This window comes from Notothenia rossii, assembly GCF_949606895.1.
Source record: "Notothenia rossii genome assembly, chromosome: 2".
Classification (NCBI taxonomy): domain Eukaryota; kingdom Metazoa; phylum Chordata; class Actinopteri; order Perciformes; family Nototheniidae; genus Notothenia; species Notothenia rossii.
Window position 1 is genome coordinate 16,817,912 of NC_136904.1, and position 23,608 is coordinate 16,841,519.

The window sequence follows — 23,608 nt, forward strand, 5'->3', positions numbered from 1 at the left end:
AATGACTGCAACAAGCCATTTTCAATTGTAAAATGCAGGCAGAGATTGGTAATACATTTGCTGCTCACTCTACATTTCTTCGTTTCAAACCTTTATTTAACCAGGTGGTCCCATTGAGATCATCGATCTCTTTTTCAAGGGAGACCTGCAGCAAGTAGGTTAAACCATGAAACAGAAAAAAACCTGCACCAAGTAGGTTACACCATGAAACAGAAAACCACCTGCACCAAGTAGGTTACAACATGAAACAGAAAACCACCTGCACCAAGTAGGTTACAGCATGAAACAGAAAACAATAAAAGACATCATACATTATATGACAGGGCTACATTTACATACCTATCGGTATTGACAAGTACCAACAGTATCAAGTATCATTGCACCTATCCAGGCTTTAAAAACATGCAGTGGAACCAATTTGCTCAGTTTTAAAACGTTTTGAAGACTGTTCCAAGCAAGAGGAGCTGTGCATATAAAAGCTTTCGTACCTAAGTCAGTCCTTGCACTTGGCACATGTAACAAAACCACATCATGTGATCTTACGCAATAGCTACCTGCAACTCTCTGTGTGATCAAGTCTGTTGTAAAAACTTGAAGATTGAAGAAATAGATAGTTAAAGAGACACATTTAATTTTGGTTTAACTATTTGTATACTTTTACTGAAGCATCATCTTAGTTCTTACACTTCAGGTATATTTTGATAGGCAAGAAAATATTTTAGAGATAATTAGATTTAATTTGAATTACTTCATGACCACGATTATGGATCTAATAATTTAGAGTATTTAGTTTAGAACAGATTTTCTTTTGAAGTTGGAGGTTGAGAGTGCCTTACAAATATCGCTTTTTATCTTTCTCCTGAGTGACTTTGGAATTGTTCCTGGTAATACAAGTTTCAGATACATAATTATTTTTAATGTACAAAATGAAACTCCAGTGCATTGGATGGAATTCACACTTTAAAACAAACCCACTTCTTACTGCCTATGAATGATCATCTTTAAGAACAGTAACGTACAGCGCATGCGTAGTAGGATAATATTTCAACCCAGAATTTGACTTCTCAGGTAGTGCTTCTGTTCTGCCTCCACACGCTCCACCGTTAACACATCATAAAAATTAGTGCTCAAGTTAGAGAAGGTAACGCAACATTTTACAGTGATGCTTAATCAAATTTCAAAATGGAGCATTCAGCGTTACTCCTCGGTATCCGACATTACACAGCGAAGACTCTGCCTGACAGGCTCGTTCCAGGGAGTACCTTAACATAGTGACGTTAGGTCCTGTCCTGTATTTGTGGCGGAAGATGGCTGACAGCGGAGTCTTGGCAGCGAGAAGATCCGACTCTGGCTCTCTGTCCTCGGTCAGTATGGAGACCATCTCAGCGCTGACCGAGCTGGAGGACCTGGAGAGAGTTTACCGGCAGCTCTGCACGGAGGAGGTCCGTATATAAATCACTTTTAAAAGGCTGTTAGTTTGACGTGTACTGTCACTGGCTTCCTCCACGTTAACTTCCGGTTGGAGCTGCTGGCTCAAAACAAAACCTCCACGTTGTTAAATTATGGATAAATAAACATTAAACAATTAAGCTAATGACTTGAGCAGCTAGGACTACAGTTTAATCTTTTCTAAGCTGACTGGTCTGAGTTAACAGTGGGAAAATCCCTTTAAATCTGTCTTTGTTATATTATTTACAAGGATCCCAACATTACACTAAATCAAATTAAAATGCACAAAGGCTTTTCATATAATATCAACAACATAGTTTTGGCCATGGCATACCAGGCTCTTCCAACAATGCAACATGCTTTTACTTAACATAAAAAGAAAAAAAGGCAGCTGAAATAATGGTGCAATTTGCAGGAATAAGAAAAATGATACATGTATATTGAAATACCATAGGGCTACAGTAAAATTAAAATACTGGGTATTGTAATAATATATAATAATACGTAACATAGGCATTGGCAATTGTTTCTAAACCAATGCAGTACAGCACACTGCTCATGATGTTATTTTGTTGTCTTATGTCCTTTATGTAATATGTTGCACTGATGGAGGAGCTCGGGACCTAAGATTTTCATTGCCATAACAACACTGTAGCCACTGTGGACATGATAATAAAACTCCTTGAATGACATGTTGTGTTTTCTCTGATACAGAAAGAAGTAGAATCTTGAATGATATGTTGTGTTTCCTCCTCTGATACAGAAATAAGTGGAATCTTGAATGACATGTTGTGTTTTCTCTGATACAGAAAGAAGTGGAGTCTGAGCTGGACAGACTAGTAGGGCAGGAGGGGAGTATTCACACAAAGATGCTGGCCCTGCAGAGGATGGGGTAAAGTTTATAAAGATTAACTGATGATTAACATTGAGTTACAACCACCAGATTCTATGTTCTTTAAGCAAGAATCTTTCATGTTGTGCTAAATGTTGTCTCTGTTCTCCACAGGCCCAACCTACAGCTGATTGAAGGAGACGCCAGTCAGCTGTCAGGCATGATCACATTCACCTGCAGCCTGGCTGAGAACGTCAGCAGCAAAGTCAGACAACTAGACCTGGCAAAGGTAAAGACCCACACTTTTCACATCCTAAAATACTGTATCATTTCCACACTGACAGAAATATAATGTGGTCAATCCACATAAACCCATAAACCTCTCAAGTCACAGAAATGGGCGTAGTTGGGGTTTTATGGGTCCATACTATTGTTGATAACATGGATGTAGACACAATATCAAAAATACCCTCACAAAATGTTTAACTGTTGCTGATAGTCAGATCACAAACTGATTTATTATTGTATCTTCTTTTATTTTTGTAGACACGGCTGTATAACGTCATCCAGCGTGCCGATGATATCCTGGATCTGAAGTTCTGCACAGACGGTGTGCAGACAGCGCTCCGTAATGAAGATTTTGAGCAGGCTGCTGCCCACATCCACAGATACCTCTCTCTGGACCAGTCAGTTATAGAGCTGAGTCGGCAGGGAGACGAAAGTAAGAAGCCTCAATTTCTCTTTTATAGTATACATTACACTGTAGTGGAGAAGTAACGTAACCTTTTTATGTCTCAAATCATTTTTGACATAGAATATTTCAGATCAAGAGTATTGTAGTTATTCATAAAAACATTTCTCCAACACTGTGATCTTGTCTCTGCAGGCAGTGCTGTGGATGCCAGTCTCGTAATGCTGCAGGAGGCCGAGCAGAAGCTGAAGGTCATCGTTGCCGAGAAGCTGGATGAAGCTGTCGCAGCAGTCGACCTCGCACAGGTGGAAAGGTTCTTCAAGATCTTCCCTCTGTTGGGCCTCCACCAGCAGGGCCTCGCCCGCTTTGGCCAATATCTCTGCAGTCAGGTCAGTTGTTACTTCCTATCAAATACTTTGGTAAATCCTATGTACTCCTAATTGTTTGCTTGTAATACATTCCTGATCCTGATTTAACCTCTATTATATTATGTTAAAGAGTATCAGCGAAATACTTAAATCAGTATAAGGTCCCAACCCTGTAGGTATATGTGGATAATGTCCTGCTGCCTAAACAAAAAGAGTAATCACTGTAAGTAAATCTGATGTTATATGATTGTTAGGAACAGTCATTAATTAATTAGTTGTTCGTATGAGATTGTGAAATATAGATCCTGTGGGTTTTTTCATTGATTTTTCAGTTTTACGGATCATTTCAAAGCAAATATTGTCTTTTTAATAACAAAAGATTTAAAATGACAACAAATGTATAAATAGTTGTACATGATTCAAAACATCAACACAAACAAGTGTTCTTGGGCAAGATACATCATCTAAAGGAAATGTAGAGTAAATGAATGGCTTTTTCCAGTTTAGAAGACATACCCTGCAAAGCCATGTTTGTGTTTTTGTTCATTCACAGCTAAGTTATGTCTCTTTGTTTCGCACACATATTGTCACAGCTTGCCTCTAAAGCTGAAGAGAACCTGCTCTTGGCCACAGGAGGAGACCTGGGGGAGAAGAGAGCATCGCTGGTGTTTGCAGACACTCTGACGCTGCTGCTGGAGGGTGAGTAAAGTGTGTGTGTGTGTGTGTGTGTGTGTGTGTGTGTGTGTGTGTGTGTGTGTGTGTGTGTGTGTGTGTGTGTGTGTGTGTGTGTGTGTGTGTGTGTGTGTGTGTGTGTGTGTGTGTGTGTGTGTGTGTGTGTGTGTGTGTGTGTGTGTGTGTGTGTGTGTGTGTGTGTGTGTGTGTGTGTGTGTGTGTGTGTGTGTGTGTGTGTGTGTGTGTGTTTCCTGGACTCCTCTCATGTTTGAATGTGTGTTTGCAGGTATTGCCCGTGTGGTTGAGACTCATCAGCCCATAGTGGAGACGTATTACGGTCCAGGCCATCTGTACACACTCATCACTCACCTGCAGCAGGAATGTGACCGACAAGCTCAGAAAATAGTCGACAAGTTCATCCAGCAGAGAGGATACCACAACAAGGTGAGCGTGTCCTCTGAACGGCGTGATGGGAGCGTTTTCCTGCAGAGCCGTACCCACTGTGAGCTTGTTTCCATCCTTTTAGTTTCAGGTCGTCCAGAGCAGCATGATGAAGAGCGTGCCGGGAGAGACGCTCGAGCCCAGGTAGGTTCAGCAACATCCTCTCAAGTCAGATAAAACAAAACACACATAAGAACTGATATCGATCAAACTTTCTAAAACTGTGAACTGAAGTATGTTATTCATTCATACCTGTCAGCAAGCAGCTCTTTTGGAAATAACGTAATTGATTGTATTTAAGTATAAAGCTTCTTATAAATAGCGTTGGTTAACCAAACTAGATTCTTCTCCTTGGTAGCTTTGCTGTAGTTCAATGTATTTCCAGTGCGAAGTACCCGGTGCCTGTACAGCTATGACTTCAAAGTTGCTACCCTAACCCTTTTTATTGATACATCTCTCACATGGACAGGGAGCTGGACCCTGTGCTGGCTGAAGTAACTCTGATGAACGCCAGGGCGGAGCTCTACCTACGCTTTTTACGCCGCCGCTTGCTGGCCGACTTCGAAGTTGGGGATGCTCAGAGCGTCACACAGGGTACACGTTGTAATGCTTGCACAGATGTTTCTTTTTTTAAACGTGGAGCTTAAAAGACATTCATCTAAACTCTAAAATATATCATTCTTGGTACATTTTGAACTCCCAGAGCATCAGCAGAACGTGGAGAAGCTGCTGAGACACTGCATGCTGAGCCGGACGATGCAGGAGCTGATTGGCTACTATATCCCAATGGAAGAGTACTACATGAGGGAGACTGTGAACAAGGTAAATGACCTCGTCTCATACAGTCTCTGACAACTATATTGATTCTTCAACAATGATACAATATTAGCCGGTATCTGTGTTTTCACTTTGCATTAATGATATAGGATTGATGTTTGTTGTACCCATAGCACACCTGAATCTTTGCATTTTGGGTAATGTAGGCTAGGCACCAGAAATTGACAAGGAAGAATGATGTGTGACATAAAAATGGATAACGTTGCTGCTGCAAGCTTCTGATTATTTTAGATAAACTTATTTTGGTCGCAAATTATATGTAACATATTTTCCTCGTAGATGTGAGATTGATCAGATCCAAATGGTTTAATAAACAGCAATCTCAACCTTGATGACCTTTTTTAGGAACATATTTGAATATGATAACATGTTATGAAATTGTTATCTATGGTATGATGGTTAATTAAGTGTTCGACATTTAGGAAAAATGAATGCAAGGGTTTTTCATTCAGTAAATGCGATATCTTTCTAATCAGAGCGACTTAAATGAACTTGAACTCCTCAGGCTGTGACTATGGATTCGTTTGAAAAGGGCCAGCTGACATCCAGCATGGTGGACGACTGTTTCTACATCGTGAAGAAGTGCATCAGTCGAGCTTTATCCAGCTCCAGCATCGACTGCCTCTGCGCCATGATCAACCACGCCAACTCCGTGCTGGAGTCGGACTTCAGGTGCTCTCCCTCTCACTTACTGATGACTTATCTAACACTGTCTCTGTTGTTATTTGACAAGCCTCATACATGTCTGTGCTCCTCCTGCCCGTGTTTCAGGGAGGTTTTGTATAACAAGCTGCGGCAGGGCTTCCCGGCCACGACGCTTCAGGACATCCAGCGAGGCGTCAGCAGTGCGGTCAGCCTGATGCAGAGCAGCTTACAGCAGGGGAAGTTCAACACCATGGGCATCGAGAGCGCTGAAAATGCCAAGGCTGCATTTCTGGTGAGACCAACAGAAAACACAAACGTATACGCTAGGTTGGGCACAAGGCTGGGTTACATTTGCTGGAGCAACAGCTCATCCCCCCTCTTGTGAAACACAACATGACCATCAGTGGTGGATAGTAACTTAGTATATTTACTCAAATTGGGAAGCAGGTCATTTTTTGAATACATTTATTAAACAGCTTTTAACAATTAAAAACCGATCATGTATAATTATAGGGAAAGATAAAACCTTATCGGAGTAACTCACAGGCTATCCTGCAGTAATGGTAACAAAAAAAGCTCCTTCTTTAGCAGCTGCTACATCAAAGAGATTAAAACATGAATGAAACAGTAATTAATACAATGACATATATATTATCCTGAAAGGGGCTGTTGTGCATGATGAGTACCTTTTTTCATTCTTGGCACTGTCAAACTATTTTGGTGCTTATACTCAGTGGTGTAGTGGGGATCTTTTTTACTGGGTGGACGTGGACGGGAGACACTGTGTGTGGACCTCTGTGTCGCCTGTCAGCGCAACTTACATGATGCCGTTTAGCCGTCAGCGAACCGATCCGGCCTTTCTGCGCGACTGTCACTCAAATGTGGGACATAGTCTCAATTTGTGGGACGCGGGACAAATAATAAAAATGCTGTGTGTGCAGTCCCGCACAGTGCGACACACACACACACACACACACACACACACACACACACACACACACACACACACACACACACACAGTGCTGCCCCTCACACACACACACAAGCTTCAAATCAAGTTGCATAATTGCTTGAGCTACATTTTTATTATAATTACTGTGAAATCTGCCTATTATGTTTTCGTCATTATTACAACAAATACACACTTGCAACTGATAACACTGGCAATGATTTTATATTTATTAGACTATTAAAAAAAAAAAATCATGCTTCAAATAAGTGGGGGTACAGCATACCCCTGCGTTCAACGTCCACTACACCACTGCTTATACTTGTGTACAGTACTACACTGTGGTATTTCTACTTCTACTTTAATAAAGTAGTACTTCGTTACCCCCTGGTTAGAATGTCTTCTCAGGCCGAACACATGTTAGCTTCTTTAGTTTGTGTCACGAGCTGCTGGCTGTGTTATTGGAGATTTGTTCTTTAGGTTGTGATGCATTGCAGTCAACACACAGATGTAAATGATAGATGCTTTTGGATTCACTATGAGATGATCACTGAGTATGTTCAAATTTGATGAGACATCAAAAGAGAGAGAAAGAGCTAAGGGGGAGTTAAGCTGGGGGCAGGTGGAGAATTATGATGTCAAGCAAACATTTCCTACATGATTAATTGAATGGCAAGTATGCCTTTTTTCTCAGCAGCATAATCATTTCAATGGTAAATAGACAGTATTTTAAATGTGTGAGTAGAGTTTGGATGAGGTTGCCCTTTGTTCTGCTCAGAGCGACAGCCCCTTAAATTGTCTCTGCAGTAATTTAGCTGAGGAATACATGCCTGAATAAGCTCCTAATTTAAGTGTGGTGAGTAGTGTTTTAATATTTAAAATGGCTCTTAGCCGAAGGAGGCACTACTTCAAAAACCTTTTAAACCGTTTGTCAAAAGATGAAATGGAATCAAGAAACACTCCATAGCTACCAGTTGGACCTATTTATTTTGAAGAGAAAGGATGACGGACTAGCCTTGATCCTTTTCTGTCTCTTTTTCTCCGTCAGGTGACTCTGAATAACGTAGAGGTCTGTAGTGACAACATCACCACTTTAAAGAGAAACCTTGAGGTAAGTTTCCCACAAACACCATGCATCTCTGATTCTTCACCCTGTCCTCTACAGCTGACTCATTCCTCTGAGATGTACTTCTTTTCTCTTTGCCTCGCAGAACGACTGCTCCAAGTTGTTCAATCAGGTTCCCGGCTCCGGGGACCAAGCTAAGATTGAAAGCTGTTTGTCCGACCTCGTCAACACATCCGCCAAATTCAAGGATCTCTTACAGGTTGGACACACACACACACACACACACACACACACACACACACACACACACACACACACACACACACACACACACACACACACACACACACACACACACACACACACATAATTTCTGTCAGCTACTTCGGGGTGTATTTATTTATATACATTGAAGGGAACACTTACTACATCAGTGTGTTTTTAAATGATGAGTTTGACAGGCTAGTGTCCACAGCGAAACTAATGTCTGCAGACATTGATCTTAAAGAGGCCATCAAAATATGAACCTGATATGTCGTCTTGAAGTCCTGTACTGAAGTGTTATTATCATAAACTAAAAGTATTCTCTAATAATTTCTAAGTTTTTCTAGATCTAATAATCCAAATCTTTACATTTGTATTTGTTTATTAATTGTATTACTTGATTCAAATGTATTTCATGTTTTGTGTTTTTAGCTTTAATAGATGGCTACTAAAAAAACAACTGGTGTCGTTTTTCTGAGTGTCTCAGTTTAGGATTACTCACCTTTCTGAGGATATTTGAAATTCAAAGCTATCACTAAACTTGTACTAAACTAGTAGTTCTATAAAGTCTCTTTGTGGTAAAAGCTTCAGACTCTGATGAGATCTTTCTTTCACAGGAGGGCCTGACCGAGTTAAACACAACAGCTATAAAGTCTCAGGTGAAACCGTGGATCAGCAGCTTCCTGTCCATCTCTCACAACATCGAGGAGGTAACAGTCTCAGAGCAGAGAACGGGAATAAACCAGAGGTCATAAAGCATGTTGCAGTAACAGCTGGTGTCTTCACAGGAGGAGTTTAATGATTATGAAGCTAATGATCCCTGGGTGCAGCAGCTCATCGTCAACCTGGAGCAGCTCATGGCTGAGTTCAAGGTACCTCGTCTGAGCAGCATTTCAGCCATGAAATATACATGTCTCCCTGCTTATGTTTTTAAAGGGCCAGTTCAGGCCAACATGAAAATAACTCATTTAAGCTCTTACCTGCAGAGCTATTCATCAATCTAGTGTGAGTTTGAGATGTCTGCCTTCTCTCTGAGTATAACAGAACTACATGGCATTCAACTTTTGGTGCTCAAAGCACAGAAAAAATACATTTTAGAGTCTCTCACCAAAAATAATATACCGTTTTTGAAGATGATCCACAGTCCTTGATCTGAGCAGTTTTATGTAGAAACTATCCTCTTTATATTATATTGTTTAACCGCACAAAAGGAAGCCAGCTTACTTAACATTTAAGGCATTAATGTTTGCATCTTGCAAGAAGTTGAGTGTATTATCTGTGTTAATCGGGTCATGATGACTGAAAAGAGAAATAGCTTTTTCAAAGGTGTTTTCTTTTAGGCACTTTTAGCACAACAGGCTGAGTGGAATGCAGGTCAAATATATTCGAGACGAGGCAGACATCTATATAAGACCGATATCTCAAGTCATCTGCAGCTACACCAACACAATGTAGATTTATAAATAGAACTATAGAGGATAGGTTTGTATTTGTTGATTTTTGGGGTGAACTGTTTCTTTATCCTCTCTCTCTCCTCTCCAGACGGCCATGTCTGCTGTGATCTACGACACTCTGACCAGCCTGATGACCAGCTTGATATCTATAGAAATGGAGAAGACCGTCCTCAAATGCTCGTTCAGCAGGGTGAGGAGCCGGGCTCGGCCACAAGGTGGCGGCGAGCCTCCTCTGCAGCATATTGCAGCACATCCCTGCCACATGTGACGAAAAGCCTCAAGCTATGATTTATTAATGAGTGCAGAGAGGCCTGCAGCAGAGGGCGCCTCCTTTTGTCACGAAAACATCTCCCTATTTAGAGCAGAGTGTTTTACAGGGGAGCTCTAAATAAATGTGTACACGTTGTTCAAACATAAAGTCCATCCACTGTTTCTGGTTCTTCTGTTGTAGCTCGGAGGGCTGCAGTTCGACAAAGAGCTTCGGTCTCTCGTGGCGTACCTCACCACCGTCACCACCTGGACCATCAGGGATAAGTTTGCTCGCCTCACACAAATGGCCACCATCCTAAACCTGGAGCGGGTAATTTAGATCATCTCACACACAGTACACGTCAATATACACATCAATATAATGGATGATGTAATGTTTATGTCTATTTACACCCCATAGTGGAATGTGCCCTCGTACATATAATCAAGTAAAATAGATATTAGTTTCTTGTTTTGAGTATTTCCATTGTATGCTCCTTAATGCTTGCTACTACTGTGCAAAGGTTTATTCAACCCCATTTATCTGACAGATGTATTTGCTAGTTACTTTACGAATGGGGATTTAATAAACAGAACAAATCATGGTTTTATAAAATATGAAGCATTGTCATGAGTTTTTCAAAATGTATTATTTGGCTCTTTTAAATCAGGCCCATATCCTTTGCTAGAAAAACTGCTCCTTAATAAATGAATACAGGGAACTGGTAACCACACATTATTGCATTAATAATAATAACTTGGTAAAATAATTTATGACAGTTATATCACTCACAGGAGTTCTGTCTTATGAATCATTTCAATATGTTTAAAATACATTTAGCTAAAAATATAGTTTTCTCAGAACCTTAAGTAAAGGTGTGAACACTGTTTCCTGGTTTACTCATATGTGTTTATTTATGTTGCAGGTAACTGAGATCCTGGATTACTGGGGGCCGAACTCGGGCCCCCTGACGTGGCGGCTGACCCCGGCGGAGGTGCGTCAGGTTCTCGCGCTGCGTATCGACTTCAGAAGTGAAGACATCAAGAGGCTGCGGCTGTAACTCATCCACCAGCTGGTTAGCAGGGATCATCCTAAAACACCAACCTTGTGATGTTGGCAAAAAGACAAGGATTACATTTTTGTCTGAATGAAAGATTATCATCCTGGACATTTCAGGCAGGTTTTCAGGCTCCGTCTTCTCCTGCAGGCCGGCTCATGTCAGTCTGGACCAGAGTTACTGCCCAGATTGTAGATGTATGTTTTGTGGTTAAGGCGAGACACTAAAGGCAAATATAGTTTTTTTTCATGCACCGGTTTTGTTTTGTTTTATTTCCTAACATGTTTTCTTTCTACGTACAAAGTAACCATTAAGTTGATTATTTCATGTTGACTAATTAAGCTTGTAGATTTGTATATAATTAACTAAAAGCATAATGCCTCTTTTGCAGATTTAAACATAAAAGCTTCTAGTTTCAATCATATTCATATTCTGATGTAAATGGATGTTCATTTTCATTTTATTCTTAAAAACATTGCAATTTTTTTTGTATGACTGTTGACAGAAATATAAAGTTTCCCCTCTAAATACACTTAAATATTTCAACTAAAAGAACAAGACATGTAACTGGCTTCATTGAACGTGTTATATGAGATTGCTGTTTCTGGAAATGTTTGAAAATGATCATTGTTTTACCCTGTTCACCGGTAGTATCCCTTAACATGGCAGAGTTGGTGGAGTATTCCACATAAAAGATGTGTAATATATGTGAATCTTCTCCTCAAAGTGTAATTAAAAGGTGTAAATGTGTCACACGGGGACTTCCACCGTCCCGACCTGTAGCCGGCTGAGAATAGAGGCGCTCTGGGACGAGGCTCTGTCAGTGGAACAGAGCAGTAATGAACGTCAGGCCTGTTAAAGTGACAGAAGCAGGTCACAATGCTGATCCACTCGTTCAATATATGAATAGCTCCTCGGCTGTGATGATGGAACACTTTTAACCTAATAAATCGAGAGCGGCTCTGATCCTCGGCATCAGCCACATTTCACGCAGCGCTGCCCTTTGGCCATGGAAGTCCTGTTCCCAAGCCTTTACATATTACTGACACTCAACACACAAAGCTGTGTTCACGGGGCAGTGAAGCATTAAAAGTGGACTGTTCTCATAATGTTCAGCCTAATTTCACGGTTTAACCTTGTTTCCTTGCTCAGATTAAATCCGGTCAGTGTGTGTTTAAATGTTTCTGTGAACAGTGCAGTTTTTCAGCAACCCTCTTCAGTGGTGGAAAGTAAATTGACTTGAGTACAAGGAGTGATTGATTTTTTTTATCATCATTGTGTCATGCATAAAAATAATGTTACCTGCCCAAAGCTTACAAAACATTGAGGAAAAACCAGGAAAGCAAAACACTCCAAAATGTAAAGAAGTAATGCAACATTTTTAAAGCTGAAGACACTGAGGCAGACAATTAATAAGCATTAAAAAACATTTATTTATGACAGTGCACAATAATGTTTCTGGATTTTAAACTGACATTTAATATAGATATTCTTAGTTCATCATAATAAAGACAATACAGAAGAAAATATTTTGGATTGTCAATCTTTTCAAATGTTCACAACCTGTGTTTTAAAATCTGCTCATTTTGAGGGCCGGATGAAGGATCTGTTCAGTTAAACGTGCAGCTAAAGACCACTGACTCCTTTATGGTATTGCTAAAGCTTAAGATTTAGAGCGATAAATATGCCTGAGTATTATTTTATTTAATGTCTATTTCTTTCAGTTTTCCTTTGTCTACCTCCCAAAAGCACCACACATAAAAGTGCAATTAATTTGCCATAAAAAACAGATACAACTATAAAAAAAACAAAATAAAAGATGAATTTTACAACAAGTTATTACCAAAAGTGATGTGAGCATAACCATTACCATCCAGTTATATAATATCATTGTGAGATGGGCCTTTCGTGAAGAAGGATTATTTTGACTTTCGCTACTATATTTTGATCCTATCCTGTAGTTTTGAGTAAGATTTTTGAAGGCGTGGCTTATAACTTTTACATTACACTGAAATAATAATGCTACTTTCAGAGTTCTTCTCCACTTCTTTTCCTCCGTCAGTGTAATGAGACTCGAACACAAGCAGCAGGAGTCGTTAGGAAAAGTGTGGCTTTAATGTAAACACAACATTCGATTGGCTCAGCACAAACATTCCACATGAGAGCAACCAATAAACTACCAAATAGGATGGGGGGTGCAGCACAAAAACATTCACAGTAAAAAAAAAATCTGGTATAATCATAATATATATACAGTACGGTGCTTTTAAGGTGAAAATGGAGATAGGATATGGGGACTGATATGTGATAGATAAAGAGTATACGGGGGTGGGGAGATAAACTTCTGGGTGCACAGGTAAAAATGGAGAGCTGTACTTTTCTCTGTGTAAAGAGAAATGTGACAGACAGGGTTGGGGGTGGTGGGGGTGGTGGTGGTTGTTCCCTGCTAACTGATCAGGGGAGACGAGCTTTGGGAAAAACTCGGAGCCCCCCCCCCTTCCTCAAATGATATTGTTCTCGTGCAGTCTTCTACTTCTACACAGATTCACATCGAGGGGTAAAGCACCACACGGAGAACAAGATGTCATTGGAAGGCTGCTTTCTACCCTCCGAACAGGTGGTGTGTACCCCAGTTTCTCATGTCAGGAAATAAATATGTGGCACGGGATTTCAGGATGTAGGAGGAGGCATGTAGGGCATGAGGCTAAAATAAATAAATCATTCGATGATAATAATCTGCAATAGTGTGATTTCATTTTCCTAAACTGTCCTTCTCAGATGGTTGGCACCAATATGAGGATTTTCAAATTTATTTTTTAAAGATATCATTGGCTGGATTCCTCACGCTACAGGAGGCCAATGGAAATGGGCCGCCACTCTGAATAGAAGAATCCTCTCTTTCATTATGTTTAAGAATAAAAAGAGAAAACAGAGAGTGGAAAAGACCTGCAGGCGACTCAGTCATGTGTGGGTCGTAAGGAGAGGGGAGCTTTGTCCCGTCTGAAAGTTAAAATAGCCTCCTTCCCCACCATGACCCTCAGCCACGAGTACAGCACCTCCCTAACTTCATCAACATCATCTCCACCTTCAAACACACAGCAGCTCTTCAAACGCAGCACAACAGGCTAAATTCAGGACAGATATCAATGCCTTCAGACTTCTACATCAAAACATTACATTAAGAAAGGGACAATTAGTCCACGCTGTGTTTAAAAATGACATTGCACACTCTGAGTTCTGCAAAATCGAGGCTCTAGCTGAATACAACCCTGGTGCCGCCCCCTTCTGATCCTCCCTGGTTGTTGACACGGTCATCAACGAAACATGAAACACTCAGCTCAAAAACGCAATTTTTTAAAAAGACAAAACTGGGATTGTATATTGAAATCAAAATGAGAGGGAGGGAACAAATCATGGCGATAATCCGGTGTGGTGTCGGACGGCAGCTCTTTGGGTCCATTTGGACGTGTAGAATTACATATTTATGTGTTTTAAGTATCATCAAAATTATCATTATTAACACCTCATACTCCCCATGACAACCCCTGTGCTTGGCCAGGCCTCAGTATAAGCCACACCCTCTAAGGTTGTTTGCAATAATGATGTCAGTGACGGCATCAAACACTACCTGGATGTTTCCTGTGTCTGTGGCACAGGTCAGGTGACAGTAGATCTCCTTGTTGGGGGAGCGGTTCTTACTCTCAAACTGAACCTGAATATATGCAGTAGCATCGTCGTAAGTATTAGCACCTGCAGACAGAGAGAGGGGAAAGCATGAAGGAACAACATTCACCACTATTAGCAAGGATTAAACTAATAACTGGTGAAACAGTAGTCGTAATCAGTTCATCTTTTGAGGAAAAATAGATGAATTTGATGTTTTCAGTCGCTCAAATGTTAAGGTTTCTGTCTTGTATCTGTGAATGATCTAATTAAAGTGAATATCTTTGAGATTTGGACTGACTGAAGTCGTTTAAAGACATCACCATGGAGCTCACCTGTGTATTCTGGAAAACAGATCGTCAGTGGTGACTTCTTGATCTTATCACCAAACAGATCCTTCTTGTTGAGGAAGAGGATGATGGAGGTGTCGATGAAGAACTTGTTGTTACAGATGGAGTCAAAGAGCATGAGCGACTCATGCATGCGGTTCTGTGGGAACAATCAATATGTGGTTATTGTGAGGAGGAGAATAAAAGCACAGATAAAACTACATCACGTTGTAAACAACAGCTGATGAATACCAAATCTTTTTTTTTATTTAGCCATGTTTTTTCTATTGTGATCTAAGACGTTTTTAAGGAGAGACCTGTCCAAGAATAGCACAACACGGATTCAACAATGATCAAATAAGACATAAGAACAATAGTTAAGAAATACGCTTTAGATCCATGTAGAAGTAGCAGGGAAACCCTCAAACCTGTCCTTCCTAGTTCCTTTCTATGGAAAACAATTAGATCGTTACAAATGCACCCTTTTTATTGAATATTACAAAAAGAAAAAACATGTTTTGGTTTTATAAAAAACGCTCCTGAAATAGGATCCGTCTACTGTTGCTGTGACGGGGTTTCCCCTCTCAGGGATATTTGCTCTATTCACATCAAAAACAGGACACATCTAAAAGTGTTGTACAGTTTGCAAAGCGCCTGGAGACTAATCAGATATTCAAATGTGAACTTATGATCTTCAAATATGTTTGAACCGACTTGGGTGCAGAGCGAAACACTGAAATCTGTGAATAAAGAGAATGTATTGGCGTTTTCAATCTGTAACAATAAACATTTAAGATATATGTTCAGGCATATGTCTTTTGAAGTCATTAAACAATTAAGTTCCTTTAAAAGCAAGACTTCAATATTCTCTTTTGGTTTGTAGAAAGTAAGAAGATGCAGAAAGAACTGCTATGTTCAAGAAAAGCTTTCCTGAATTATTGATGCTGTAAGGAAATGCCTTCTCTATTTGTAAGTTTCTTAAAAAAGCATCGTTTTGAAGACGAGTACAAAATAGTTTTATGAAAATGAAAGCTGGAAATAATAACATTTAGCTTTTTAATTGTTATGCTAATGAGGTCTAAAGTTAGGATGTCAATGCATCAAAGGAAAAAAACATCCTAGTGATTTCTATATTTTATGAATCCTGAAACCAGAACACTTAAATATCAGTTAAAGGCCCACAGTGCTCCACAGGGACTCGCTGAATGAGTCACACTTACAGTTGTTTCATCTTCATGGAGCACCTGGTCGTATCCACTCAGAGCAACGCAGAAGATAATGGCGGTCACGTCTTCAAAGCAGTGGATCCACTTCTTCCTCTCTGACCTTTGACCCCCCACGTCAAACAGCCTGGAAACAAGAGCAAGAAGTCAATTCAGACCTCAGAGCTGTAATCCCTGAACCGAATCATGCTGAACAACAAAGACCCAGTGGGCGCGATTCTTCACGCAGGCTACCTGAAATGGAGGTTTTTGAAGGTGAAGTGGGTTTCGACGATGCCAGTGGTCTTCACTCGGGTTCTCAGGATGTCCTGCTCTGTGGGCTGATAGTCCGGTGCCCCGATCCGGTCTAGACTGTCCAGGTAGCTGAGAGCGAGAGGGACAAAGATCAGGTACAATGTGGATTAGACGACTGGTGGTGTGGAGTTTTTTTTCAAATGTGGGTTCTTGTAGTCCTTCAGCTTCACTCACTATTGAGCAGAGTCGTTGAGTTGGTACTCCCGGGCGCGGCTGAAGCACTCCTGCAGGCCGGCGTCGGCCCAAACATGCTGCATCGCACTGAGAAGCTCCGCAGAGTACGGCTCTGTGTCCTCCATACGAGTGACCACATCACAGATCAGCTTAGCATCCGCCTGCACAAACACATTACATTAGATCAGAGAAAGAGGAACAACATTATATCTGTGGGTTTGATTTGATTAATCACAGGATCACTTTTAACTTTAACAACATTCATAAAATAACTCAAAGATTGAGTAGGAGATCAGTCGTTTATAGTCAATTGAATCTTAAATTACAATCGTTGTTCTCTTTGGCGACACCTATGGCGATAAGCAGTAGGCTAATTGGCAAGGCGGTCTTTTAGCCTTTTTGTATTTTAAAATGCTTTTTGATTCAAGTATCTTCTATAGTCATAGTGTTTTCCTCGTTTGTTCATTCATTGTAACCGTTTACTCGCAATGCTAGCAGAGAAGAACGAGTCTGTTAAATGAGCGCCACCTTGTGGTGATTTCTCCACAGAAACTCAGAACCTAATTTTGCTAATGCGTGGGTTTTGACCTGTGGACTTTAGGTTTATCAACAATTGTGTAACCTCATTGGGAATATATTTAAATACAAATATTTAGGATTATTAATACAAAAGGTTGAAAGTATCTAAAAAAAAAAGGAAAGGCTGTTTGGAAGCAATCATACATCCGAAATGTTCCAACTTGTGATAAAGCATACAATGCACACGATGTGCAGAACAGAATATTTCAATAGCCAAGAACAGACATGAAGGTGGACATCAGATTTATGTAGAAATAAAAATAAACTTCCCTTTGGCAATAGGGCTGAGAAACACGAGAAAATATATAAAGATGTTGAACACAGTGTTACTTTAGTTTCAAAACATATATATTAAAGTAGTGCATGCTAGGTATACCACTCAAATACAAGGATCGCTTATGGAAGAAAAGTAACGGTTTTTTTCCTTTTATTGAACAATTGAATATTTCACTTAGGTCAAAATGCACCAATAAAAGCAAAGTACTTACATCTTAAAGAGCAGTTTTCTAGAGATGCATTATCTTTAACGATGTGTTTACTGCACAGGTTGACATTGTGATGATGATGATGATAAATAAATGATATGCTGTGCAGCCCTATTCGACAAGAACACATTTCAACCCCTACCTACAAATACAATCTCCGTTTCTCTTCAGTTTGACGGTAAGAAATGCTACATTTGTAGGTGAATATGAGACTAACTTTTCTATCCTTGTCTCCAAACTCGATGCCCAGTGAGTCCATGGCTCGGAGGATGGCGGCCAAGCTCTGGATGGTGTTGCTGTAGACCACAGGCTTATACTGCTTCACATCATCCCCAGAAAAGCCATCTTCATGGATAATCCTGCAGGCGCACACAGATATGAACACAAAGACACAAGCGGGCACTAAAGGGAATAAGTCACACATGTCCATATGTTCCCGCAGGCATAAATAGATTTTTCACAAATAACATGTTCTGGCTTTTTCTTTGTGTGCGTGTCAGAGGTGATTCTTCACATGAAAACATAACACATGTATCTTTAAGTCCCATGCTTTCTTCCTATCATCTTTACCTATAATCTTTAGTGTGTCGGGGTATAATGAGCTGGAATTGATCATGTTCTCAGTTTGTGTGATCAGTAATTGGACAGTAATGTGATATTTAAGCCATTCATAATTTATGATGTGCAATGGAGTGGAATCAGTCAGAGCACTAATCAATCACACCATGCAGAACCTCACTGTTACATCCAGCAAGTTTCACTCCTCTTATAATCTGCTCCACATTACATCTTCCTCACCCCGACCTCTTGGGTATTGAATCTATAAAATATGTTAGCCTTTTCTTCCTGACACGTTTGAGATTCCGCTTCTCTTCACCTCCTTTGATGCTTAAGTAAATGAGGGAGGATTATTTTTTTACCTCCATCGGTGCTCGTTATGAATACATGTTTACAGCAGTGGCATCCTCCATCATCATATAAATGAACAGTTAAATGAAATATAACACTAACCTTGAGAAAGAGAGGAACAGTTTCACACAGCAAAGAGCAGTAAACTAATGATTCATTTGTATTACATATTCCTGTAAGGGTGAATTGCCCTGTCTATCAGAAAATAGCAAAAAAATGCACATTACATCACATCATGTCAACATCTAGTCCCAACACCACTCCAAAATACAAGGATCGTTAATTATTCATCATTTAAGACAACACAAATAAGATTTCTGCTTAACAATATGGCCGAAAGGGATTTTTCGGTTGTGAGAATATTTACAGATGACAATAAACAAATTAATCAATCAACTAATTGGGGCTTTGGTCGAGGTGAGAGACGCATCAGTTTCCTATTTTTATTTTATATTCTTTGCATTCATTGTTTGCAAAAGTCCTGTGATCAACACAGGCATACGTTTAAATGTACATGATGTTACATCTTCAACTAGCAATTGTATTCATTATTGATTCATCTGCAGTTTTTTTCTGTATTCATCGATTAATCGTTTGGTCTTTAAATAATTAATGTCAGGATTTAAAAGTGCTCTTTGCAATTTCCCAGATGCCAAGATGACTGCATCAAATCTTTGATTTTGTCTAAACAACAGTCATAAACTCAGAAATACTCAACTATACTATATATAATAGAGCAATGAGAAAATGAACAGTCATTTCTGTGAATGTTGCTTTATAACAATGACTTAAACGATTAGGAGGTTATCAAATAGTTGCAGATTAATTTTTAATGTAATGGACTAATCGTTTCAGCTCTATATGACTACAGTATGCTCGACTGATGAAAACCTGGCCGATCAATCGTAGTGACTGAAAACGTGTAAAAATAGACACCATGACATTTCAGCAGCTCTTCATCATCCTCATGAAGTTTCCTATCGTTATTTAATGGACACTTTCAGATCTGCTGCAGTGTTTCACTGTGTCTATGTACTGTATGCTGCAAATATGGGTACTGATATATGTTTTTAGTTATTATTAAGTGGATCCATCTCCAATCTTATGTTAATTTGATGTATTCTACTTCATGTGCTTTTCATCTTATTTGTATTATCTACTATCATAGGCAATTGTGTTTTATTCTCCATCTAATTTGCCATTCATATGTAAATCTGAATATATGTTCCCTTGTTGTAAAGCACATTCTGAATTGTATGAAAGGTGCTAATGTTGTTTATTGTTATGATTATTATATTACCTTTATAATCCATACCCAAATCTACTTCATTAACACATTGTCATGCTATCTTACTCAATTATTACATTTTCTGGCCTAGTGATGGTTTTTAGAAAATATGTATTGCAGGCAGCCTTTATGATTATCACACACAAACACACACACACACACACACACACACACACACACACACACACACACACACACACACACACACACACACACACACACACACACACACACACACACACACACACTGCAACGGAAGTGAAACTACATCAGGTGTAGTTTCACTCTCAGTGCAATCATAAAACCAACACAGCTAGGCCTGCATCACACAATCTGAAACTCTAACCCTTTTATACTGCACACACCATGATGATGATGATGATGATGATGATGTGTATCGCAGCTAAACTGTACGACACACCGTGTGCACAAACACATCCATCTGCTGCCTGCTAACGTGCAAATACACCCTTACTCGTAAACAATATTTGAAGTCTCTTGTGTTTAGGGCCCAGGAGTTAGTTATGGAAAACCAGGCAGGGACCACAGGGAGGGTAATGAAGTGAAGGGAAGAGGAGGAAGCAGAGCATGCGGGGAGGGAAGGAGGGAGGGAGGGCGCAGTCAGTGCACTGCAGGCCGTGATGCGCGAGCAGGACGGAGGCAGAAGAAAACACTGGGGGAGATGCTTCAATAGACAAAAAAATAAATATGACCATGCCATTTCCCGCACTGAAACATGTCGAAACTTAACTAAGAGGTTTAGAAAAAAACAACAACGGTGATTTAAAACATCAAAGAGTGATTTAGCTTAGACAGGGAGGCGGTTTTAGCAGCCATATTTCTGCGTAAATCCGCTTAATAGGAAAAGTACTCCCGGCGATATCGGGCACTTAAAGCCATTAAGATTAAAAGCAGAGGTATTCACTAATGGAGCTGTAGTGACCTCAATGTAATTCACACACACACACATACACACAAATGCACTCACACGCACACGCACACATGGACGCGCACATACACAGAGGAACAACACCCACATATCCCCAGTAGTCGTACACTCCCTGTAGCGAGGTAAAAAAATGAAAGCCTCGTTAATTAGATTTCAGCACCCCGGCAGTGGACAGCACCGGGACTCACCGGCCTCTGTCCATCTGCAGGAGGCTCGAATCACCGGGGCTCTACGGCCTCTCCAAACATGGCGGCTCAACCTGCCTTAGCACTGATATGGGAGGCGCAAATCTCGGGCCTTTTACTCCGAGGGGGGTTAAAACGAGCAAAGAAAGACACACTTACTTCATCTGTTTGACGATGGTGCTTTTCCCGGACTCTCCGCCGCCTGTAAAATAAAACGGAGGGCACAGTGAGAGCCGGCAGAGAAATCAGTACCACGGAGAGCACCTCTCCCCGCCCCATATACAGCCCCGCCACTAACCCCCCTCTTGCGGGTCCGCCGCAGCAGCACCGGAGGCCCCGCGAGGAGGCTCTTCTCTTACCGAGCAGTAGCAGTTTCACGTCCTTGGCGGCCACCGCCCCGTCATCCTTCAGGTTCCTTTCGATGGCCTTGCTCCGGTCCAGAGCGGCGCGCTCCTCGGCGCTCAGTGTACATCCCATGTTTCCAGGCGAGTGAGCGATCCCGTGGTCTCTCCTCACCCACTCTCTCAATCAGCGCGTTGTCTCTCGGCTCTCCTCCCCGCGCTGTCCGCTACAGCATTAGGCCCGGATTGAAACAGATCCGGGTCCCTTTTCTCTCTTTTTCTCCGTGACTCTCCGTGTGTGCCTCTCTGCGCGCTCCGGATCCTCTCTCAGAGGGGGTTGGGGGGTGGGGTCGTTGTGCTCGAGCCTGCGGGGCTGGGGTTGTTGTTAGGTGGGGAAGGGAGGCTCTCTCTCTCTTTCTCTTTCTCTCTCTCTCTCTCTCTCTCCCTCTATAGGGCGGCGCTGGTGATGGTGATGACAGCGAGCTATCTTTCCACGAAGGCAGCACAAGGGAGGGGGGGAGGAGGGGGGGGGGCACGAGAGGAGAGGAAGAAGACGAAGGGAATCAGTGCAGGCTGCGCGAGACTCACCTAAACGCTTACGTCAGAGCAGCCGGGGTTTTAATCACGTCCTGTATAGCAGATTATTCAAATGAAAGAGTTTAATGGCAAATGCTGCCCTCTTGTCTCTTGCTATTAGTGCAAAATGTGCTTTTGTTGAAATTAAAACGCCTAAATAAATACCAATATCACCGTATTAGACACGGATGTAATGCTATGCAAATTGCAATGGGCGGTTCTAGGGGGCGGCAGCAGGGGGCAAGTGTTAGAGGTTGGACCCACCTGTGCCCCCCCCCCCCCCCCATCTGAAAGAATCATCTGACAATACCATTTGTGATACTGTTGCAGAACTGTGCTTTGCCATATAGTTAAAAAGAATGATTTCAATAATGTCATAATATTTTCATGACACATAACTACAACAATCAAATTTACTTCCCAAATTTGATGTGCCCATCCCATATTATAACTGGGTTTTGTCTTGGTTTTTAGCCTCAATTGTTAAAAAATAATAACACCCTTGTTAAAAAAAAGATGTTACAAGCCACTTTAAAACTAATGTTTAAAAAATGGTTGAAATACAGTCATGTTGTCATTACGTTTTTGTATGTCATATAGGTGCAGGCTTTTAATTCATTTGAAATGATCGTTTTCATATCGTTTCATGTCAACAGATGGAAATTTGCATTTATTTATTGTACACTATCCATATTTACATTGCAATGACAATGACAGGGTTCAACGAAGATAAACTGGTCTGTGTTTTAGTTTTTTAGTTAGTTATTAGTGTATAGTAAAATAGTCAGATGATCTATTGTAGAAAAGATATACAGTACAAAAATACAAGGTGAATCTTTACTCAATAAAGGTCAATCGTGCATGGTATCGATGTTTATCAAAACCACTGGGTCATCAAAATCAATGTATGTTTTACCCATTAACAATGAGTCACAAGTATTTAGTCATAAATTAAATCAAAAGAGCTTTTCTTCTGGGGAATCATTTGTATTTAGCTTTAGTAAAAACAAATGGGGAAGGTTTCATTCATTTTCCTAAGTAATACTAAATACTAAAGTATGTTCAACCAGTAGAATGAACTTTAAGTATCAAAGGTAAAAGAACTGATACTGCGTATATCTTTGTATTTTATTTTATCATCATATGTTTTGTTTATAATAGCTTGATCTGCAAAGTAACAGAATAAAATGGAAATACTTAACGCACCAGTTCCTCAAACTGTAGGCCTGCTTAAGTAAAGTACACAAGTAAAAGTAAATAAGATTCAAAGTATTATCAGCAAAATATCTTTATAGGTATCAAAAGAATGGCTCCATTCAGAGAATGCATTTAATATTAAATGATGAGGTTATTATAACGAATACTGAAACCAAGTATAATTCGTATCAATTGTGGGAGTGCAGTTGTTCTTTTTGTGGACCTTTTTTTGTTTACAGACTCGATCTCCTTACATAAAAAGAGACAAATGCTAAATAGACAAAGTTAAAGATACATTTTGACTAAACGCATTTTTTTCATCTCAATGAGGTGAATATCATGAATGACTTTAGCCACAATAATAGTGCAGTGAAAATCTGATATCTGACAGCTCTAATGTGTGTAAACACGTCTATATGTCATGAATATTACCGAGGACA

General features: G+C 40.4%; 2 protein-coding genes across 2 annotated transcripts; one reads left to right on the forward strand and one right to left on the reverse strand.

Annotated features, from left to right (window-relative positions):
* The first annotated feature begins 1,071 nt into the window (after window positions 1-1,071).
* Window positions 1,072-14,177, forward strand: cog4 (component of oligomeric golgi complex 4). Its single transcript, XM_079663130.1, has 19 exons — window positions 1,072-1,442; window positions 2,259-2,341; window positions 2,456-2,570; window positions 2,828-3,002; window positions 3,168-3,361; window positions 3,934-4,039; window positions 4,299-4,456; window positions 4,539-4,597; window positions 4,923-5,047; window positions 5,157-5,275; window positions 5,796-5,962; window positions 6,062-6,227; window positions 7,934-7,996; window positions 8,097-8,210; window positions 8,833-8,925; window positions 9,004-9,087; window positions 9,758-9,859; window positions 10,121-10,249; window positions 10,845-14,177. The coding sequence occupies exons 1-19, from the start codon at window positions 1,308-1,310 to the stop codon at window positions 10,977-10,979; spliced, it is 2,322 nt and encodes a 773-aa protein (XP_079519256.1). The 5' UTR covers window positions 1,072-1,307; the 3' UTR covers window positions 10,980-14,177.
* On the reverse strand, window positions 13,069-21,838 carry gnao1b (guanine nucleotide binding protein (G protein), alpha activating activity polypeptide O, b). The gene is made up of 8 exons (XM_079663131.1): window positions 21,414-21,838; window positions 21,214-21,256; window positions 17,941-18,082; window positions 16,660-16,820; window positions 16,426-16,554; window positions 16,189-16,318; window positions 14,975-15,128; window positions 13,069-14,726 (listed from the first exon to the last, which is right to left on the reverse strand). Exons 1-8 carry the CDS (start codon window positions 21,529-21,531, stop codon window positions 14,539-14,541), a joined length of 1,065 nt encoding a protein of 354 aa, XP_079519257.1. The 5' UTR covers window positions 21,532-21,838; the 3' UTR covers window positions 13,069-14,538.
* Window positions 21,839-23,608: the final 1,770 nt, after the last annotated feature.

Bases quoted from the DNA above. Each gene is read 5' to 3' on its own strand.
- cog4 (XM_079663130.1), top strand. From the start codon at position 1,308: ATGGCTGACAGCGGAGTCTTGGCAGCGAGAAGATCCGACTCTGGCTCT. The intron at 8,926-9,003 runs GTAACAGTCTCA...GTGTCTTCACAG, and splicing joins TCTCTCACAACATCGAGGAG to GAGGAGTTTAATGATTATGA. The intron at 10,250-10,844 runs GTAATTTAGATC...TTTATGTTGCAG, and splicing joins CCATCCTAAACCTGGAGCGG to GTAACTGAGATCCTGGATTA.
- gnao1b (XM_079663131.1), bottom strand. From the start codon at position 21,531: ATGGGATGTACACTGAGCGCCGAGGAGCGCGCCGCTCTGGACCGGAGC. The intron at 21,257-21,413 runs GTAAGAGAAGAG...TTTATTTTACAG, and splicing joins CGTGAAACTGCTACTGCTCG to GCGGCGGAGAGTCCGGGAAA. The intron at 18,083-21,213 runs GTAAGTGTGTCT...GTGCGCCTGCAG, and splicing joins ACCATCGTCAAACAGATGAA to GATTATCCATGAAGATGGCT.